The following is a 15,241-nucleotide window of genomic DNA, read 5'->3' on the forward strand; positions in this document are numbered from 1 at the left end:
ATGCAGACCCTAAGTTGGATACTTTTTCTGAAGAAAGGAACTTAACGAGAGAACAAACTGTTTTTCAGCTCATTTGAGCAATCCTAAGATCAAAGAACTTAGAAATCTACACCCAGGACCCAGACACTAAGAAATGAAGATTGAAAGTACTTTCGACATAATAGCAAAAACTTATATTAATATTAAAGAAATGACCCAATCGTTTTTTATTCTACAACTACTCATCCGAGGATACCGGAGTGAAGTTGTGTTTGACAGCAGCCACGATCAATTTAATGTCAGAGGCGGAAATAAAATAAGGCTTGTGCCTTTTGTTCATTAAATTAAAAATTGTTTCATTAATTTAGAATTTGCAAATAATACTTTAAAATCTGACAGAAACCACATACTGTTGGCTAAACACCCCTTTTAGTTATCTAGACACTCAAGAGTAAAAGCAGTCTTTGCTTGACTCTGCCTATCATAATATTTAGGTTAAATTCAGACTGCTAAATACATTTCTAGAGTTTGCTTCTATTATTAACAAGGGGTTAAAATCCAAAAATTCCCTAAAAAGTGGTAAACCAAGGGAAATGCAAGAAAAATAAATGGGAGTTAGCTTTGGCGTGATAGAATATTTTAAAATGCTTACATGTAAGCCACAAGGTCATTTAAATAACTATAAAAGGTCAAAGTTCCCATATAGCCATGATGGTAAGTAATTCACGGTTTAACATGTGAGTTGTAAACTCTGTAAATTAGACACAGCTGGGTTAAAGAATCTTGAGATTGTGGGCTGGCTAATTAGTCTTCTTGTATTCAGACTGGATATTACCTAAGACACTGCTGCAAACTTCATTTAATTTTTTACATTTAGACGAGGTGGCTAGTGGCTCTCAAACTGAACAGCACGGCGCCAAGGCGGGTGGATCAAGAGATCGAGACCATCCTGGTCAACATGGTAAAACCCCGTCTCTACTAAAAATACAAAAAATTAGCTGGGCATGGTGGCGCGTGCCTGTAATCCCAGCTACTCAGGAGGCTGAGGCAGGAGAATTGCCTGAACCCAGGAGGCAGAGGTTGCAGTGAGCCGAGATCGCGCCATTGCACTCCAGCCTGGGTAACAAGAGTGAAACTCCGTCTCAAAAAAAAAAAAAAAAAAGTGGCAAGTTGGGCTGGGTGCGGTGTATCATACCTGCAATCCCAGCATTTTGGGAGGCTGAGGCAGGTGGATCATGAGGTCAGGAGTTCAAGACTAGTCTGGCCAACATGGTGAAAACTCTGTCTCTACTAAAAATCCAAAAATTAGCTGGGCATGGTGGCAGGGCACCTGTAATCCCAGCTACTCGGGAGACTGAGGCAGAGAGTTGCTTGAACCTGGGAGGTGGAAGTTGCAGTGAGCCGAGATTGTTCCACTGCACTCTAGCCTGGGCAACAGAGCAGAGCGAGACTCCATCTCAAAAACAGTTACCAGTTGGAGAAGAGAAGCGCTCTGCTACGGAGAATCCTGTTAACAAGGACCTTCAATTTCTCACATTCAGGTAAGCGGCAGCCAGCTTGCTTTTCCCTTCTTCCCCATACCTTTCTAGGGGAGAGTATCTCTCTCTCCCTCACCTGCTTGTTTCCTGCCTGTCCTTTACTGGGTGTCCCTTTGGTTTTCAGCTCTCTGTTGTTCCATAGTGACCTTCCTCTTTTGACCAGGCCTTTCTCCACTTGGTCTATTTTCATCTCCTTTTCTGTTTAGTCTCTTTCCACTCCTCTGCACTGTGTGGCGGTCTTGCTGTCTACTTCATCATGCATGAACCCAGGGCTGGAACAGAGCCTGAAGAGTTGTTCTAAGAGGGGCATATAAGCCACTTTCTCTACCACCGGGTGTGAATATGTGTCTTCTTTCATAGGTGGGGCTAAAGTAGAAATGGACAATGAAATAAATCTTTTTTTTTTAACCCGCGTCCCGAACTTTTGTTCTGACAATGGAATAAATCTAACCCTAAAGTAGCCCCGGGAGATTCCTGGCCAGGTGGTGGTATTAAAAGTTAGGTGTGGTGTTAGCTAATATGAAACAGAGTTCTGAAAGTTAAGAACTATACATATAATTGTGACTGTAAGTGTTGAGCTACACTGAAGATATATTTCTTAAGAACACAAAAGGTAAAAATCATTTCAACACCACCTAACCTTGCAAAATTTATAATGTATCTTTTCTATCTAGTACAAGTTTACTTCTCTCTTCCCTTTTGTTAGAATACATTTGATTTATGCTGTGTCAGATATTCAGCAGTCAATTTTTTTTTTTTTTTTTGAGACAGTCTCGCTCTGTCCCCCATGCTGGAGTGCAGTGGCTCGATCTCGGCTCACTGCAAACTTTGCCTCCCAGTTTCAAGCGATTCCCCTGACTCAGCCTCATTAGTAGCTGGGACTACAGCCGCGTGCCACCACGCCCAGCTAATTTTTATATTTTTAGTAGAGATGGGGTTTCACCGTCTTGGCCAGGCTGGTCTTGGAACTCCTGACCTCATGTTCTACCCGCCTCGACCTCCAAAAGTGCTAAGATTACAGGCGTGAGCCACTGCACCGGGCCTTCAGCTGGCAATTTTGAGAAAAATAAGGAAACTCATTATTAATATTCAAAGAGAAATTAACATATCGGATTAAATGGAAAAATTTTACTTCATTATACTGCTTAATGGTGCTGAAAAGAAAGTTGAGACAGAACTGTGCATCACCATCTCCTGTGTGAAATCAAGCCATGGGAATGAACTCCACCCCACTGGAAAAAGTCATCCCAGTTCCTTTCCTGCTTTCTCTTTTTCTTTGTCTCCTTCCCTTTCACTGGTTGCCAGGCTCCAGTGACTTACCAATGAAGTAATTATATGGTTGTTTCTAAAGACAGGAGTAGGGAGCAGCCCCAGCAGCAAGGCTCTCACGGAGCTCATGTGGGGCTCTCTAGGACAGGCTAGGGTGCAGTGGGCACCCTTCACAACTTGCCAGCAGTGGGAGTTGTGGCAAGCAACTGTCACAAGCAAAAGACACTAAATCTGTTGTCAATGAAGAAAGTCTGCAAAAGCCTCAAATGGCTGGAAATAATTTTCTTACCGTACTATTTTGTGAAGAGTCACCGAAGTTCAGACAGGAGAGACATGGAAAAAAAAAAAAAAGGTCAGATGATTTTGGTCTTAGTAGGTTACTACAACCTCACACCTGTATTCAAATTTCAGTAACAGGACTATAATGTTAACAGTGTGCATCTTTTATTTATTTATTTTTAAAAGATCAAGTAACAGTATTTCTAATAAGAACTTTGACTTAATGAAATTTTATCTTAATTTATGGAAAATAAGTGCAATCCTTAGAGCAGAATTGTCCAATAGAAATACAATGCAAGGCACAAATACAAGCCACGTATTTAATTTAAAATTTCTAGAAGCCTCATTAAGAACAGTAAAAAGAAGGCCAGGCATGCTGGTTCATGCCTGTAATCCCAGCACTTTGGGAGGCTAAGGCAGGAGGATTGTTTGAGGCCAGCAGTTCACTATCAGTCTGGGCAACATGGTGAGACCCCATCTATACACAAATATATTAAAAAAGTTAGCTGGGCATGGGTGGTATGTGCCTCCCAGGAGTTCAAGTCTGCAGTGAGGTGTAATCACACCACTGCACTTTAGCTTGGCAATAGAGCAAGACCCTGTCTGGGGAAAAAAAAAAAAAAGTAGAAAGGTAAAAAGAAACCACAGAATTCATTGTTGAATGAATGAACGAATGAATAGTAAAAAACTTTTTTCCCAGAAGGTTAAACTTAAAAAAACACCAAAAATTTATAGTGAGTTACTTTTATTTCTGAAATCACAATTTCTCTTGCCAGGATATGCATGAGCTCTTCTCTTAGGGCAAAATCTCACAGTTGAGCTACTGAGTTATTGAAATAAAATAATAAAATTGGCTGGGCACAGTGGCTTATACCTATAATCCCAGCACTTTGGGAGGCCTACTGGGATAGATCACCTGAGGTCAGGAGTTCAAAATCAGCCTGGTCAACATGGTGAAACCCCCATCTCTACTAAAAATATAAAAATTAGCAGGACCCAGTGGAACGCACCTATGATCCCAGCTACTCAGGAGGCTGAGGCAGGAGAATTGCTTGAACCTGGGAGGCAGAGGTTGCAGTGAGCTGAGATCATGCCACTGTACTCCTGCCCGGGTGACAGAGTCATACAGCCACTTTGGAAAAACAGTTTTGCAGTTTCTTACACATTCCTTTGGTATTGACCCATAGGAGTTGAACACTTGGGTCCACAGAAACCTGTACGTGAATGTTTATAGAGGTTTATTCATAATTGCCAAAATTGGAAGCAAACAAGATGTCCTTTGATCTTTGAAAAATAACCTTCTTTAACTGCGTCCCACACATTTTGACAAGTTGTTTGCATTTTATGTAGTTCAAAATATTAAAAAATTTATCTTGAGATTTCTTCTTTGACCCAGAGTTACTTAGAAATGCTGTTTAATCTCCAAGTACTAGGAATTTTCCAGCTATCTTTCTGTTACCAACTTCTAGTTTAATTCCAAAGTAGACACCATATGATTTCTAGTCTTTTAAACTGGTCCAGAATATAATTTATCTTGGTGAGTGTTCCACGTGAGCTTGAGAAGAATGTGTATTCTACTGCTGTTGCATGTAGCAGTCTACTGCTGTTCACCATATCCAGTTGATTCATTGTTTTGTTGAGTTAAATTATGCCCATACTGATTTTCTGCCTGCTGGGTCTATTTATGATGGAGGGGTGAAATCTCCAATTATATTAGTGGATTCTTCTATTTTTTTCTTGCAATTCTGTCAGTTTTTGCTTCATGTGTTTAAATGCTCTAATGGTGTATAGACTTTAAAGATTGTTACCTGTAGTAGGGCCCTCCAGAGAGACAGAACCAATAGAAGATGGATGGATATAGATACATACACACATACATACGTGTGTGTATATATATGATTTTTAGTGGAAATTGGCTTAGGCAGTTATAGAAGTAATAAGCTGGAGAATCAGTGAAGCCAGTGCTATAATTCAGTCTGAGTCCGAAGGCCTGAGAACTCGGGGAGCTGACGGTGTAACTCAGTCCAAGGCTAAAGGCCCTGAGAACCTGAAGGGCCACTGGTGAAAATTCTAGAGTCCAAAAGCCCGAGAACCTAGAGTTCTGAGGAAGAAAATGGATGTCTGAGCTCCAGAAGAGAGAGCAAATTGTCTTTTCTCTACCTTTCTGTTCTGCTGGGGCCCTCAACAGATTGGATGATGCCCACTTACACGCGTGAGGGCACATCTTCTTTACTCAGACTACGTATTCAAATGCCAATCTCTTCCAGGAAACACCTGCATAGACATGCCCAGAAATAATGGTTTACCATCTATCTGGGTGTCTGTGAACCTAGTCGAGCTGACAGCGCCTTTTAATTGGGATTTAGTCTACTGACAACCCAAGTGATCAATGATATAGTTGGATTAATATTTACCATATTTGCTGTTCTTGTTCTTTGTTTGCCTTATATTCTTTTTCAGCCTTTCATGGTTTTAAATGAGTGTTTTGTGTGATTGCATTTTCCTTCCTTTCCTGGCATATTATAATTATTTTAAAAAATTTTTAGTGTGTGTTTTTTTAAATGCCATATGCATGTACAATCAGAATCTGAGACTTGCAATCAATCTTTCTATATATGGTGTGTACTTTAATAGTTAGTATTTTCAGATACACAGTTTGAAACAGAGTACATTAGTTACAGACAGGAAAACAAGAAATAGAAAAAAGGAAGGAAGAGTTCCAAGATTGAGAGACACTACTGGCATAAACAGTATTTGCTTATTTCTATTTCTTGCAGAGAGGTAAGAGTTTTCTACTGTCACTATTCCAAGTCTGCATCGGGAAACACAGCACAGCCACTCTAGCCCAGGGCTTCTATTATGACTCCCTCAGAAGTTTGATGAAGTGCGGTGATAAAGGAGGATGACTCTCACAGAATCAACTTTATCACTGTTGTCCCCTTAGTTTGAAATAGTGATTACTTGGCTCAAAGCTTCTTCTAAGCTCATTTTATTTTTGGAATGTCTTCTACGCACTGCCAGTCTCAGTCTTACATATGTATGTAATGTCTATAACACATATTTATAGATATATATATAGATATATAACATATTTATACATATACATATATATATATATACACACACACAGTTGGCAGAGCTAGTTGAGGTTTTATTTTGGAAAAAAGCAATAGAATTGTTTTGTAGCTGGAGACATGGGCGAGGGGGGTACCCCTAAACTCTCCCCACAGGTGGGCTAAGGGCTAGAGCTGAGCCTCAGGTGGTGATATGGTTTGGCTGTGTCTCCACCCAAATCTTATCTTGAATTCACACACGTTGTGGGAGAGACCTGGTGGGAGGTGACTGAATTATGGGAGCAGGTCTTTCTCCCTGTTGTTCTCATGATACTGAATAAGTCTTAGGAGATCTGATGGCTTTAAAAGGGGGAGTTTCCCTGTACAAACGCACTCTGCCTGCTGCCATCCATGTAAGATGTGACTTGCTCCTCCTTGCCTTCTACCATGACTGTGAGGACTCCCCAGCTGTGTGGAACTGTAAGACCTTTAAACCTCTTTCTCTTTCCAGTCTTGGCTATGTCTTTATCAGCAGTGTGAAAATGGACTAATTCACGTAGGTCTCCTGTTCCCTGTGCTCCTCTGCACAGGGCCTCCCCAACAGGTTCTGGGTAAGCCCCAGGGTAGGTAGGCTGGGAGGGGGCTGCCGTGGCCCTTCACTTGTGCAGGACATCAGAGGACTCGGACACCAGCTTCCCATTACAGGTCTTGATCATCTTCACAGCCATGGCCCCAGAGGAGCTGGAGCCCCTGCCACAACCAAAACTGGAGCTCAGGCCATAGCTGAGGCCAGGGCTTGTGAAGTCCCTGCAGGCTGAGCTTAGTCCACCTGCATAGCCACTGGTGGTCTTTATACAGATGCTCATGTTCTGCATCCCAGACTTCAGTCAGCTCTCCTCGCCCTCCAGCAGCTTCCTATAGGTGGCAGTCTCGATGTCCAGAGCCAGCTTGATGTTCATTGGCTCCTGGTGCTTGTGCAGCTGCTGCGCCATGTCCTTCTTGGTACACTGCAGGGCAGCCTCTAGCTCAGACAGCTTGGCATTGGCATCCTTAAGGGCCAGCTCCCAGTGCTGCTTGGCATCTGTGGTGGTGGCCTCTAGGGAAGCCCTCAGTCTCAGCCTGGAGCCAGCCGATGTCCTGGTTCATCTGGGAGGTCTCAGGCTTTGTGCAATGCAGGTCACCTCCGTGCTTTCAGGCCAGTGTCTGCCGCTTCTCATACTTGATCTGGTACATGCTATCAGTCTTGGCCTGGCTGTGGTTGACAATCTGCTCATACTGGGCCTTGACCTCAGTAATCATGCTGACCATGTCCAGGGAGCAGCTGTTGTCCATGGACAGCACCACAGATGTGTCTGAGATCTGGGACTCCAGCTCCCAGATCCCTTCACAAAGCTGCCTGAGAAAGCTGATCTCATCAGTCAACCCTTCCAGGCAAGACTGCAGCTCTACCTTCTTCATGTAAGCTTCGTCCACATCCTTGATGATGAGGACAAATTCATTCTCCATCTCTGTATTCTTACTGACCTCATCCTTGTACTTGTTCTTGAAGTCCTCTACCAGCCCCGGTGTGTTGCCAAGCTCTGCCTCCAGCTTTAGCTTCTCCTGGTCCGGAGTGTCCAGCTGTAGCGGAAGGCTGTTGAAGTCACTCTCGAACATATAGTCCATCTTGCTCTAAGTTGTCTTCTGCTGCTGCAGGAGGCTCCACTTGGTACCTGGCATCTTGTTCTGCTGCTCCAGGAACTGCACCTTGTTGATGAAGGAGGAAAACTTGTTGTTGAAGGTCTTGATCTGCTCTTTATTCTGGGTGCACATAGCCTAGATGCTGGGTCCACTTCCAGCTTAAGGTGGCTCAGCAGGTTCTGACTGACTGTGACGGCTGTGATGCCTCCCATACCACTGGCTCTACCATAACCTCCACCCAGACCCATGCCAGTGCCCAGGCCACCCTGGAAGCTGCTGCTGCCCACTCGGAAGATGCTCGAGGGGCTGATGTGGAGACTGGGCCTGCTCATATAGAAGCGGCTGCTGAAGGCCCAGGAGCCAGAAGTGGACACCTTGTAGGACTGCTAGGTGACCCTGACAGACGTGGTGGAGGCAGAAGTGGAGGCAGGCAGGCTGAACCAGAAGGAGCAGAAGAACTGCTTGTAGGTCAGCGTCTAATTTCTCTAAAATTACAGTAATGTTAGCTTTCTCTGAAAGTACTGAGAGTAACTTAGGTAATTTAGAACTTACTTATGTAGTACTAAAGGGTCCAGCTGACAGTCTAGCACAGTATATTTCTAACATTATTCAAGGTAAACCGGGGTAAAATCTTGAGATATTCCAGATAGTAATTCTAGTTTGCTGAAAATGCATACCTGGATTTCATTTATTCTCAGCAAATTTTGTCTAGTTTTCTAGTTCAAATTAAAATGGGGGAGGGCTTTAACAATTAGAATTTGTGATATTCAGCTGTATTTAGTCAGCCGAAAGTAAGCAAATGACAGTCTAGAGCTTTGTGGACTGGACCGTCCAGATACTAAGAGACCGTTATGGCCATTCCTGCTCCAACATTTACAGCTTCATTAAATTTCGGAAAGACAAGGATATGGCAGGGAAGTGCTCAAAGAGTCCAGGGACAGGGTGTGAAAAGCAGTTTGGCAGAGAAAAGGGAGACATATGCAGGAAAACATGGAGCACGAAAATATCTAAAACCTTCTTTTCAAAACCATGCATATGCATTACTATTTTCCTTTAAATCCCAAGTTGACATTTCTGTTTTAGCTTCACAAGTTTGGTATCCAGAGGTTCTGAAGTTATCTGTTTCATCCGGATATCGGCCTTCTCTTGTGGCAAGTGAAGCACTAGACTATCTGATTTCTTTCTTCCTTTTTTAGACGAAGCTTTGCTCTTGTTGCCCAGGCTAGAGTGCAATGGCACAATCTTGGCTCACCACAACCTCCACCTCCAGGGTTCAAGCGATTCTCCTGCCCCAGCCTCCCAAGTAGTTGGGCCACCATGTAGCTGGGGGTGCATGCGCCACCATGCCCAGCTAATTTTATATTTTTAGTAGAGACACGGTTTCTCCATGTTGGTCAGGCTGGTCTCAAACTCCCGACCTCAGGTGATCCACCCACCTCGGCCTCCCAAGATTCTGGGATTACAGGCGTGAGCCATGGACTATCTGATTTCTAAGGCCCTAAGGCCCATTCTAACTCTAATATTCCACAAGTTTGGGAAAGATTCCCCCTTATGCTACTGCATCTTCTCACCTGGGCAATAAGTATAAATTCTGAAAGCTTTCCTGGAGATTCAGAAGTTACAATTAACTTAGAATATTTCATTAACTTGAGAATATTCAGCAAACATCCCACTAAATTCAGATTCACAAGCATGCCATGTGATTAACTGATTTTAAAACACTATATAATCTAGGTTCTTAAGAAAACAACCTCTGCACACATATACAAATACGTGTGTGTGTCCACTCACCTTTACTGGAATATATACACACTTGATAATAAGAGGAATACGTCTCTAGAGTAAAGCTGCACAGACCTTGATTGAGTTAATCATTAAAATACATGTCCTACCTCAAAAACATTTTTGCTCATTCAGATTTATTCTTATTAACCAGAAATCCAAGAAGGAGGATGAGGAAGAGGAAAGGCAAAGAAGAGCTCTTTTTTTATTCTGTCAAGAGAGGTGAGGGAATAGTTTCTTAAGAAAAAGGAATTGGAATAGAGACCCAGGAAGTTCTTGATTCAAGATCCTAATCAAGGTGAGTAAGAAGAGACAGAAGAAAGTACCAGAAATCCTGAGGGTTAAACATGCAATATTAGTTATAATAAAAAATAAACTGAAAACTTACTTTTGTCAATCGCTATACTATGTCATTAAACAGCTACCAAAGCACAAAAGCTCAGCAGTTTGCCCAAGCTCACAAAGCTGGAAAGCAACAGAGCTGGGCCTCAAGCCCATCATTCAAACTCATCACCTAGATTTAACAATACTATCATCACAACTAATAACTGTCAGTAATGCTTTAATGTTATTTAATACTGAGATCCTATTTAAGTGTTGTTATCACAGTAATGCCTTTTACAGCTGTTTTTTCATACCAGATCCAATCAAAATCCACACATTGCCTTTGGTTCTTAGGTCTCCTAAGTGAGAGCCTGTTTCATAACCTCTTTTGGTGAAAAAATATCAACATTTAAAATATAGTTGGATGGGCTGGCCCTAGTGGTTCATGCCTATAATCCCAGAGCTTTGGGAGGCCAAGATGGAGGACTGCTCGAGGCTGGGAGTTCAAGAACAGCCTGAGCAACATAGCAAGATCCCATTTCTTAAAAAAAACAAAAACTAGCCAGGTATGATTGTGCACACCTGTAGCTCTAGCCACTTGGGAGGCTGAGGCAGCAGAATCACTCAAACCCAGGAGTTAGAGGTTACAGTAAGCTATGATCATGCCATGGCATTTCAGCCTGGGTGACAGAGTGATACCCTGTTTCTAAATAAATTCATACCCTTGGAAATTCACTTTAGTAAGAATGTTCAACTTTTTCATAAAACATGATTGAAATACATGTATAACCTGTGTGAAATACGATTTTAAATTTTTGCTGAAAAACTCAATTACATCATTAATTTTTAAAATTCTAGAACAGCTTTAGTTGAGAAAACCTAGATCCCTTCAGTAGGCTACAAAAAGAATGCAGAAGATGCAAATTATGTTCGTCAGGAAATAGATGAAGTAAAGAGAGGAAGGTACAGAACCTGGTTTCTGATTAGAAGAGGAGAGTCATAATGTTAAGTTTTCTATTTTCTATTTTACTATCTTTTGCTAAAGAAAAGCTGGGCTGTAAGCAAAAAGCCTGGAAGAACAAATAGAAGTACTTTCCTCTGACACATTCTAGGAAGAAAGGTTTCCCTTTCTAGGAGAGGAAACACTAAAATAAAAAGCTTCTGGTCAGAGTTTTGATACCTGACCTCAAGCTGGCCCTCAGTCACTGTCTGCCAGACCTAGCATGGAATCCCATTGCTGCCAGAAATGGCAAAAGGGAAACAGGCCAGCTGATGTTTCACATCACGCGCTCACGTCTCAAACACAACTGTAAACCTTAAAAAATGCTTTCACTTGCAAAAACAAAAGGATATAATAAAACGTAGAGTGATTTGGAGTTTCAAAGTATTTTCACATCCCTTATCACTTTAATTTTCTTGATAACCCAAAAAGGGTATTACCATTAAACCTCTTTTATGGGCATCTAAAGTTGGCTGGGATCCACTCGCTCGGGAGCCTGGACTGAGTCCTTCTTCTGAATCTTACTCGGTGCTCTACCCGGCAACACTTTCTGGGCACTGCCGTTCCCTCTTTTCCTTATTTAGTCAAGTGTGATTGAATTAAATACTGGAGAAAGTATAACAAATTAAAGCTACATAAAATTAATCTCAGAGAAAAAGGTTACATGATATATTGAAGTATCCTATTGAAAAGCCTGACTCTTGGAAACCCATCTAGTAGAGGAAAATATACTTAGAAAAGCAAAATTCTTTCTTGAAAATATATTTAACAAATTCTTCCTATGTAATAAAACTGTTAGGGCTGGGTGTGGTGGCTCAAGCCTATAATCCCAGCACTTTGGGAGGCTGAGGTGGTGGACCACTTGAGGTCGGGAGTTCAAGACCAGCTTGACCAACATGGAAAAATCCCATCTCTACTAAAAATACAAAATTAGTCAGGCATGGTGGTGTGGGTCAGGATGGCCAGAGAGAGACCTATGTTAATTCGATTGATCTAAATAATTATAAGCTGGCTTGCCTCAGAGTACACTGAAGTTTACACACTGAACTAAATGATATTACTGGTACAGTTAATTAGAAATCAAGCGGCAACAGGAGGCCTAAGGTAAACACCTTTGAGAGTGCAGTAACACTGGGGAACACCACAGGGTGGCTGCAGAGCAGGGAATACTGCTCTGGCCCCAGGAATGCCTTCTCAACATGGAGACTGCATGTCCTAAAAAGGGCTTGTGCAAATATCTCTGAGAAGGGAGGCAACCTCTGCTCACAAGATCTTGATGGGTCTTTGAAGATGAGAGCTGGCAGGGAGAAAAGCCTTGCAGGGCAGAGATCAGGAAATGCCTCAGGCTCTGCCTAGGTTCTCAAAATATGGAGTGATTTTAATTGCTCTATGTCCTCCAGGCTCAGGAGACAAAAGCTCCTGGATGCCCTGGGTGTGGTCAGACCCCTAGCTCCGCATCTGCTATACTTCTGATGCAGCAGCACCCTGATAAGAATCAGTGATAAACTCAGAGTACTAGTTTAGCATGTCTTAGAAAGACCTCAAGTGCTGTTAAATGCTTAGAGCACAGTTTAGCATGTTAAGTGCTCTCCACCCACCCTTTTACCAACCCCCTTCACGCTCCCCTTCCACATCCCCAATAAGATTATGCACATAATAAAGGTGTTTGGAGCCCAGAGCTTGTGGCCAACTCAGTTCCCACAGTGGTGGACCCCTGGACCCATGCTGTAAATTCTACTCTTGTGTCTCTGTGTTTATTTCCTTTTCTCAATCCCTGGACACCGCCCAGACTAAGGGCACCCACATTCGGGGTTGGGGCTGGTACCCAACATGGTGGCGGATGCCTGTAATCCCAGCTACTTGGGAGGCTGAGGTAGGAAAATCATTTGAACCCAGGAGACAGGGGTTGCAGTGAGCCAAGACTGCACCATTGCACTCCAGCCTGGGCAACAAGAGCAAAACTCCGTGTCAAAAAAAGAAAAAGAAAAAACTGTTAGGTAATCATCAGCATAATTTTTATATAGCTGATGTCATAACTGTATTTTTAATCTTACCATACAATGTTGTCCTTAGTTAGGAAGGCTTTTATATAAGACATTAGTGAAAAGCTAAAGTAATATTCAAAGCTGTAAAGAAACTTAACTGCAAGGATTAAGAACATATCCTCAAACTGCTACTTCATTCACATTTTTCCTACCACTAATCTGATAAATTGCTGTGCTCACAGTAGTAAATATCCATCTTAAATAATCATAGTTCCACTTAAGCATAGAAATGTCTTTTTTTGAAAGTCATAAGTGAATCTTCTCTTTACAAGTTTACCCTATGGCAGACTGAATTATTTTTCCTAACCTACTGCTCTATAAATGTATAAGTAAAAAGTATTAGCAATAGAATTCAGGATTTACAACTTTTTTATTGCTAAAATCAAGTTGCCTTCATACCGTACCTTTGGATGGCTGTATTCAGCCATCTCTTTACCTCTTGACCACACTATTAATTACTGAAAAAACCACAGCTGTACACTTACCTAGGTTTTAAAATCACACACTGAAAAACTGAAATTATCCTTCTAAATAACCTAAAACTGCTTCAAAGTTATATTCGATATTTTGAAATAAAAGCAAGCGCCTCAAGATTAGAGGTGCAAATAAATTCTAGAAAGTGTATTTTCAAATAGAAAACTAAACTAAAGGCGCACACACACACACACACACACACACACAAAAGAAAGTGTTCTTTTTAGGCCTTTCAACCGAACGCTCTTTGTTTCTAACTAACTAGAAAGGAGGAGTTAATAGAACACTAAGAAAAAGCACGTCCTCGGAGACACATCACTACTTTGGTTGAAGGAATTCCGTATATAAAAATATCTTAAATCGTACTTCCTCCCAAGCTTAAAGTCCTTAAAATGAGAAAACCGAAAGGTGAACTCAAGGCTAGCACGTTTTATTTCCACTGTCCCAGACGCGCGGGGCGCTCCCAAAGCTCCGCTCCAACAGCGCCGCGCCGCGCTCTTAGCAGCGCCTCCCGCTGGCGTCTCCCAACCCCAAGCCCAGGGCGAGGCCTCTCGCACACCTGGACGCCAGCAGGTGACCCGCGACCCACTCCGGGGATCTGGTACGAACCGACCAGGAAACCACCCCCGCCCGAAGGTGCGAGCCACTGTCACCTGGCCTGGAGGGACGTCCCCACCCCCAACCATGGGAGAGGAACAGGCCACTGTCACCTCTGCTGGGAGAGACGTCCCTATCGTCACCTTGTCCTGAGAGGCGCCCACTCTCACCCTTGCCAGGAGGGCCGTCCCCACTGCCACTCTGGCTGGGAAGGGCGCCCACTGTTATCCCTTCCAGGAAAGGCATCTCCATTGTCACCCTGGCCAGGAGGGACGCCCACCGTCAGCCCCTGCCTGAAGGGCACCCACTGTCACCCCTTTCTTGAGGGGTGCCCACTGTCACCCTGTCGGGGGAGCGCACCCACTGTCACCCCTTTCTTGAGGGGTGCCCACTGTCACCCTGTCGGGGGAGGGCACCCACTGTCACCCTGTCGGGGGAGGACACCCACTGTCACCCCCGCCCCGAGGGGCGCCCACTGTCACCCTTGCCGGGAGGGGCGCCCACTGTCACTGGCTCTCTACCCCGTCCGCTTCGGGGCGTGGGGGTCCAGGAGGGATCTGGGTGGGGGCCCCCTGACAAGCGCACCCTCTCGCCCGGGCCCGGGCCCACCCGCTGCCTGGAGCCACCGCGTCCTCGCGGCCGCCCTTGTCGCGGACTGCACGGGTCACAGCCTCCCGGGCGCCCCACCGGGTTGCGGGGTCCGGCCTGCGGCGCTCGTCACCTCATGAGGTAGTCCCGGAAATCCTTGCTTCGGACATAGTCGGCCGCTTTCCTCACCAGCGCGCCAGCCATGGTTGTGCAGGACACCAGACCCCAAGTCGTCCGTGCCGCTGCTGCCGCTTCCCGGAGCCGGACACTCCGACCAAAGCCGGCCGAGGGCGCCCTAGCTGCGGGCCCGCCTCACGACACTCAGCCACGCCTTACGGCCGCATCGCGCCGTCCGGTTCTCGGCCAATGACAGGGTGCAGGGCTGGAGATGGTGGCGCGGATTGGCTGGCTTGTGCCGCACACCTCCTTCCCGCCCCTGTGGCGCGCGGGGGCGGGGCCCACTGCCGTAAAATGGCTAGAGCCCGGCGGGGACTGCTGGCGTTTGCTAGGCCCTCGCAGCTCCGGGCCCTCCTGGGTGTGGAGGTAGCATCTCTGTGACCCGCAGGGCTGTGGGCGCCCCTGCGGAGCGTCGCGCGGTCGGGGGGGCGCCCTGCGGTGGTGCCCCTGTGGCGC

At 44.5% G+C, this 15,241-nt stretch overlaps 1 protein-coding gene and 1 long non-coding RNA gene across 2 annotated transcripts in view; one reads left to right on the top strand and one right to left on the bottom strand.

Moving 5' to 3' along the window:
* LOC128931863 (uncharacterized) overlaps positions 1–1,925 on the top strand; it is a 33,293-nt gene extending 31,368 nt beyond the window's left edge. Inside the window, exon 2 of the long non-coding RNA XR_008480920.2 lies at positions 857–1,925. This is a non-coding gene — a long non-coding RNA (uncharacterized LOC128931863). The remainder of the gene's footprint in view (positions 1–856) is intronic.
* The window catches only part of MPC1 (mitochondrial pyruvate carrier 1), a 17,137-nt gene extending 2,257 nt beyond the window's left edge, over positions 1–14,880 (bottom strand). Inside the window, exons 1-2 of the mRNA XM_078370464.1 lie at positions 14,742–14,880; positions 4,163–4,166 (exon numbers count right to left, since the gene is read on the bottom strand). Coding sequence (XP_078226590.1) covers positions 4,163–4,166; positions 14,742–14,812 — 75 coding nt within the window. The 5' untranslated portion in view covers positions 14,813–14,880. The remainder of the gene's footprint in view (positions 1–4,162; positions 4,167–14,741) is intronic.
* Positions 14,881–15,241: the final 361 nt, after the last annotated feature.

The sequence above is a fragment of the Callithrix jacchus genome, chromosome 4, assembly GCF_049354715.1.
Source record: "Callithrix jacchus isolate 240 chromosome 4, calJac240_pri, whole genome shotgun sequence".
NCBI classification, from domain to species: domain Eukaryota; kingdom Metazoa; phylum Chordata; class Mammalia; order Primates; family Cebidae; genus Callithrix; species Callithrix jacchus.